General features: G+C 41.3%; 1 protein-coding gene across 3 annotated transcripts in view; it reads left to right on the top strand.

Annotated features, from left to right (window-relative positions):
- STAT1 (signal transducer and activator of transcription 1) overlaps window positions 1–5,198 on the top strand; it is a 44,658-nt gene extending 39,460 nt beyond the window's left edge. For 2 of the 3 annotated variants that reach the window (XM_067549004.1, XM_067549006.1), the window contains 2 exons: window positions 1,145–1,247; window positions 1,999–5,198. In XM_067549004.1, the coding sequence (XP_067405105.1) occupies window positions 1,145–1,247; window positions 1,999–2,022 (127 nt within the window). In that variant the 3' untranslated portion in view covers window positions 2,023–5,198. The remainder of the gene's footprint in view (window positions 1–1,144; window positions 1,248–1,998) is intronic. The other variant, XM_067549005.1, reaches the window with a different exon arrangement.
- The last annotated feature ends 1,915 nt before the right edge of the window (window positions 5,199–7,113 follow it).

A 7,113-nucleotide genomic window follows, 5' to 3' on the forward strand; every position in this document is an offset into this window, starting at 1 on the left:
ACAAATAATTTTGTATATTTTAGGAATGTTAAAGATGTACATGATTTGCCATTAGATCTCTCCCCTACTTTGCCAAGCCCATTGGGTAGGACACCACGATACACTTCATAGAGTAGAAGAAAGCTATTATATTAAAATGTAGAAATCTTTGGACAATTTACAGCTGTTTCCCATACTTGATTTTTCATAAAAATTAGCCTACCTAAGTTGTTTTTTTTTTTTTTTTGGGGGGGGGGGGGGAGCGGGGAGACGGACCTAACATGACCTATCTTGATCTGATTTTGGTAGATCAGTGTGTATCCCCAGCCACACACAGATCTGATTTTTAGCTGTGTTAAAACCACACTTGCACTGCAGAGTGTGAAACACAGTGTCACAGCAGTGCAGTTAAGAACTGGCTGGGCTTTCTAAGTAGAACATGCTCGCTTGTGGCACCTTTTCCGGTGGTGGTCTGTGAGAGTCAGACCTGATGATCTTGCAGGATACAGCTACACAGGAATAAAGGACTCATTGTATGGCTGTGGCTGGCCCAGGTCAGCTGACTTGGGCTTGCAGGGCTAAACATTGCTGTGTAGACAGTGGAGCTTGGGCTGGAGCCTGGGCTCTTGGACCCTGCATCCTCACAGGGTCGCAGAGTTTGGCTCCAACCCAAGCCTGAATGTCTACACAGCAATTTTTCAGTCCCGCAGCCCGAGTCAGCTGACATAGGCCAGCCACAGGTTTTTTATTCCTGTGTAGGTGTAGTAGTAATAGGACCCATGGGCATAGGGTCTGCACCCATCCCAAAACTTCAGTGGTACTATGCATGGAGACTAGGAACCCCCAGTAATGGATTCTCTTGCTGAAAGGTGGTATCTTCCCAACAGCTCACATTCATTCAGATTTTGTAATTACCATCACTGCAAAATAAGTTATATGTAACTTTACTGAGTCACCCATCTCAGTGACACCTACCTACTTGTTGCCTTTTAAATGGAATGAGAGGCACCCAGATGCCATGGTGAGGGGACATGCTATTAAAAAATCAATTAAGTAAAATGAAAGGAGTTTGAAATGGGAAATGAAACTTTATGGGTGCTGCTTGTTCATTAGAATTAATGTTAATACACTGAAGGGGTGTCCCTTTCTCTTCTCCCCACGTCAGCCACCCTTCCAGACTCCAGAGCACAGAAAACCTCTTACCCATGTCTCCTGAAGATTTTGATGAGGTGTCTCGAATGGTGAGCCCGGCAGAAATTGATACTGTGGTATGTTTTTTGTGTTTTTTTTTTTTGGCAGGGAGCAGGGGGAATGTGGTGGGGGAGTTGGTAGGTAATTTGCTTTTAAAAGGCTCTTTTTTTATTCTGCCATACAATATTTCAAAATACTCTGATTTGAACACAAATTGGCCTTCCAGAACAAGTTCCCACTTCAAATTAGTGGGAAATGCAAATGCATTTACTTTGCTCAATTTCAACCCATTTTTCCCCTCTTTGGGTTCCCAGACTGTGACTTTATGTGCTATGTTCTGGTGGAAGGCTAGGTAAGACTATGGGGGAAATAGAATAAGAGTTACCATACAAACATCAGTAAGGTGATTCATCTAGCCTGTCATGTTATCTGGCTTAAGAGATGAACGAAGTGGGAAAAGTACAATTTTCTTGTTCTCAGAGTAAGTTGAACTGTGAGCGATCTGAATGTACCCATGGCAATCTGCGAAGATACATTCTTGGTTGGTTTAGCAAATATGGCTGTTTATTTTGAAGTCTGATCTTGATCCATCTTTTTGAGTACTACTTAATTCTGCTGTCAGAGTTCAGGTCCCCATTAATATATAGCAGAATATCAACCTCAATACCCTTACTGTGTAACATCATGAAAAATAATACTACACAGCATTTGTTATGTTTTACAGTGCATTGTAAGTGTAAAGGAATTTTTTAGTATAATTTTTTGCTAGCGTTTGGTTTAGGATAGATTTTTAAAAAGTTTTAATCAATCTGTGCTCTCTCTTTACAGATGTGTTCTGCCTATCCATCTTAAGTGTTATTGGGGTCTCTGCTATACCGTTTGCACGTGTCCTTCCTCAGTAGCATGCATATATCTGCTGCCCTGTTCCATAGCCAGCAGAGGTATGCATCAAGGCTCTGGATTGTGTGGTATCAGATGGGAGCTTCAGTTTAATTAAGTAATTGAGGTTCTTAATTAATTAATTCATTGTCATACTAATATCCAGAGTAGCCTCTAAGTTACTTATTGTGATATTCCATTCATTGTATTTTATGCTTGTAATTTTCAATGAGCTAGAGAATTTTCTGTCGCCAAGGTGCAACTCCAGCACAGAAGGTGGAGGGGTAAAAGCTGGAAGTCTTAACAGCAGGGTTGGGGACAGTGGGGCTTTTGGAGGAGGGGCAGGCAGCATGAGATTAGGGGAGAAGCACGTTCTACTAAATTTAATCATAAATGAAATAGGTAATGTTGACAAGTACAATGTTGTCTTTAGGTTTTAAAGTAAGGGTTACTCACACCTCTGAGATTGGCTTCAGCCTGCTTGCACACTCAGGCAGACAATATGGCATCAGTTTACACTTGGCTCACATGCGGAAAGCTTTCTTCTGCAAGGAGGAGGGCTGGAATATTTTCTTTTAAATTAAAGTTTAGATACTTCCTCAAGGGGCATAGCCACAAATTGCAGTATGTGTTTCTACTCTGCTGAATCAGTGGCATATTCTTCCTTGTAAAAAAAAAAATGGTAAGAGTGGAATCCAAAATGGTTACAGTGCTGCTCATTAAGAAAAGAAAAGCCCATTGATTAGGATGTCACTCAAAATCTTTTTCATGTAGGAAATTCCCAAAGGTATTACATCACCCCCAAACCATGTTCAAGTACACACAACATGTTTTCCCTTCTGCTATAGCACAAAGGACTTGAAAGCCAGCCATTGTAAAATTACACACAGTACCTTACTGAAGTACAGTTCAATAAAAATCTCTGTGAGGCAGCAGAGAAATGGTTCCTCAGAAGATCCTTAATACAAGCACTGCCCTCTTGCCAACCATCATTGCAAGCTGACGGCAGTGATTTTCTCCATAGCATCACAGACACCAGAGAGTAGCCTCTGTGGCTAGTTACATGTGGAGTGAAAGTGCTGTGACATTTTCAGAATTATTAACCATTGTCTGATACGAAAATACATGTATCCACTAAGTATTGGCAAAGCACATAGAAGTCTAATTTTAATTAACCAGAACTAAAATAAATTAAGAGTGGGGCTCCTTCATTTTAACATACCTGCCATCCTAACAAAGAGAAAATATTCTAATCCTGTTTCTGGCAGGGGGATTAAGCCTGAAAAGTAGGTTGAGGATTAAAAAATCCTCCAGCACGCAAACTTGTCAAACTGACAGATGGCCAGCAACAGGCCTGTCAGAGTGCAGATATTTTTATAATTCAGAGTTTAGCCTGAAACTTGAAAACAAGAGGTGCACGTTGGCCACTGAGGGCTTGATCTTGCACCATTGAAGTCTATGGGCGTTTTCCTGTTGACTTGATTGGATGTCGGATCCGCCTGTACAGAGCATAAATATGTCTTGCTTCCTCTTTGTAACAGCAAACAAAAGCAGTCCTAGCGTGTAAAGCACTGTTACCTTCATGGAACAATAAAACAGCCTTGTCTTACACCTCTAAGGATGTATCTACTCTGCAGGTAGAACCCTGCAGCTGTCTTGTGCCAGCTGACACTGACTCATGGGGGCCTGGGCTATGGGGCTGTATACTTGCAGTTAGATGTTCTGGCTCAGGGAGGGTGCAGCAGCCTGAACTCTGGGACCTCCCACGTTGCAGGGTCCAAAAGCCCAGGCTCCAGCCTGAGCCAGAGCATCCACACTGCAATTAAACAGCCCTTTAGCCCAGGCCAGCTGCACGTTTTTAATTGTAGCATAGACATACCCTAAGGGGCTTGACTGTCAAAGCACTTTCACTCCACCTGTAGCTGCCGGCAAGGGCTAGTCTCTGGTGCCTGTGCTGCAAGAGCAAATTGCTGCTAGGGAGAAAATCATTGCAGTCAGTTTGCAAAGCTAGTTGGCAGGTGGGCAGTGCTGGTCAATGGAGCTGTGCTGATTTTCACCAGCTGAGGTCCCTGCTGCTTTACGTGTTCGTACTGACCGCACAGTCTAATTGTGCCTGTAAGCTCTTTCGGGGGGGCTGCTTTGCCTGGATGTGCATGCCATTTTATCAACTAGAACACATTATTAATGTTGCTTATCTGAAAGACAGCCTAGTCTCTGCCCCTTCATTACTAGCTGTCGAATAAAGAAAGCTGAATTACAATTGAATGTGTGTTAATGCGTGTACAAGTGCTTGCTTGCTATTTTAAGGAAGGATGCAGTCTTCACTAGAGGAGCAGAATCGTTCAGTACATTGGAGGCTAATTAAGGTGCTGCTTGCACAGATGTCACTGAGTTTCAAGTTTATGAACTCTCATGAAACTGAAAAATACTAATTTTCTCTCCTCGAAGTCCCAAGAGCTGCAGTGCTTTGGCTGCTACTGCACTCCAGCAGCTCGAGACTTTAACATTTTGCTAGTTAGTTTATAAGGGATGGAGAACTATATTGCCACGATTGCAATAGATTAAAGAGCATTCATCAGCTGTTTGAGCCTGTTTCCTAAAAAGGAAATGGTAGAGCCATTTAGGAAATTGTACCTGCAAAGACTAGCATGTTGCCTGCAAGGAATGCATACCATGAAAGATGTTGAAAGGCTCTGATATGGGAGGCGTAGCATTTGGTTAGATGGCAAAATAGTGCCAGTTTGCCTTATTTTGGTATTTTATTGCTAGCAAAAAAATCAATGACCGTAAGTGCAAAATATAGCACCAGGTTAATTTTATTATGGTTCTTTCTTGTATTACAGTAGCTAAATGTACATATATATTTAATAGCTATCGAGTGCAATGAAGTGGATGTTTCTAAGAATTGTGATGGTTTGATCTGTATGTGGTGTTTACAATACCTTCGTGTCTGAATTCAAACTATAGCTGATAGTCACATTTTCTCATGAGTCCAAAGGATTTACAGTACATGGCTTCACATAATTGTTGTACGGATGATCATTATGAAAAGTTTTATGTTAAAAAATTCTTTTCCATGTTACAAAATACTGGAGTATCACTCAGCAATTATTTTATGGGTATTAATAAATGAGATGCATGTTTCTCTAGACTATTGTATCAGTGGCCTTGTGAGATTTAATTGAGTCTTTGACATAACAAAGGTCTCTTACATTCAGTTACCTCTCTATATAGTTGTCACAGTTGTTTCTATGGCTACAGAATTTGCCGTATGCTCTTCCAGGCTCTGGTCAAATAAGTAATCCATAGAAGTGGTGGTCTGATTAGTCAAGTCATTATTTATTACTGATTATTTTATAGTGCCCAATAGTGTGCTATGTTTCTTCCAGTACAGAATAAGTAACACAGTCCTTGGCCCAAGTTACTTACAAGCTTGTTGTAGACTTGATACAACCAGGGAAAGAAAAAAACAGAGGCAGGGGGAGGGGGCGACAACACTGCAGGTGTGGAAAAGACCAAGGCAATCCTTTAAGAATGTGGATACCCCAGCAGGGTGTCATGGTTGTACATGGTGCATGGTCAAGTATTTTAATACATTTTGAAATAAAAATAAATTCATTCTTACTTCTAATTTGTTCTAGGCTTTGCAGGAGGGGCATGAATAGGTAAAATATACTGGCCTTGCAGACAGACTCAAGGCCTTCTATGTATAAGGAGGTAGAAAAAGCCTTTAAAGTATTGTAAATGTCTTTCCTTTCAGTATGCACACTTGTGAAAAGAGCAAGACCCACATCCTAGATACTTCAAAGGAGGGGAAGTATATAAAACCTTCATTGTGTCCACTGACCTGTTAACTTCCCTGGTTTCACTAACACAATATTCAGAAATCACTTAAAGAGGGGCCCACATAATCTTTAAAAATTCCCCAACATGTTGGAACCAGGAAAACACAATTTTTCTCTCCACTGATGTTGGAGGCCTCCATTTCAGCACACATTAATTTTTCACTGTATGGCAACTAGGTCATAGGTTTGCAAATCAGTGGTTTTAATAGTCATCTAGAATGGCACTTCATAGGCATAGCTAGTCTGATGCCTAGTGGCGCCCACTTTGTAGTGCAGTTAAGTAGTCAGGATACATTCTCTGAAAGTAGGCTTTTTATTATCGCTAATAATTTCTAACTTACAGTTGAGGATGCAGCACTTCTGCTATCACTGCATGAAATTCAAAGGTCTCAAGCTTTGTTCTTTTGTCAGAGAATTCTGTATCAGATAGTTTGATTGCAAAAAGGTCGCTTTGCTCCGTAAGGCCATCTCTCTCTCTATGTTGAAACCATGAAATCAGCAACACGATGTGTCTCCACTCCTGGCTGCAATATGAGACCTACTTAGTAGAGCTAGGTGATGTTCCTTTTCAGTAGAATCCCTTGATTGCTTTCACAATTTTCTGCTGTGGCATGAGGCTGGACTTTGTGAGGAACCTTCAGGAGCAAAATGATACATATATACCCCTATCTTGCTCTTTGTTGTTGTTAGATATTTCAGTAGCCAGACCACCCCACCTAATTGCTGACTCACCAGATTCAGGGACCTTTACTTCCACAGCAAAGCAACAGCCTCTATTCTTAAAGGACAGACAACTGGGGACCTCCTCCAGCTCTTCGAAATATACAGATACTACCACGATATTGACCCTAGTATGTCCACAGCAGGTTAGTTACTCCTTTTCAGCATCATTTCTTCAACACTAGCTGGACATCTGCATGGGGTGAGGGAAAGCCAGTGAGCTCCTGTTTTGCTATATCAGGCTTTTAGATTTAAAATTGTGCAGTATTCACTAGTGACTAAGAACCATGTGATGGAGCCTTCTGATGATTTGGTGCTACAATTAAAGCTTGTCACAAGGCCTTCCCAATGCAAACGTAGCTTCAATATTGGAGGGTATAGAAGCAGCATAAGATGGAGGGCTCCACAAACGCCGTTCTCTTTAGCTACTTCATTGGGATGGTATTAGAGGTGAGTAAATGATGGAGCTAACCAATAAAAAAAACCCTTCAAACATCTC

Source organism: Emydura macquarii, unplaced genomic scaffold (genome assembly GCF_026122565.2).
Source record: "Emydura macquarii macquarii isolate MOO-44397 ecotype Brisbane River unplaced genomic scaffold, CSIRO-AGI_Emac_v2 contig_1253, whole genome shotgun sequence".
Lineage (NCBI taxonomy): Eukaryota > Metazoa > Chordata > Testudines > Chelidae > Emydura > Emydura macquarii.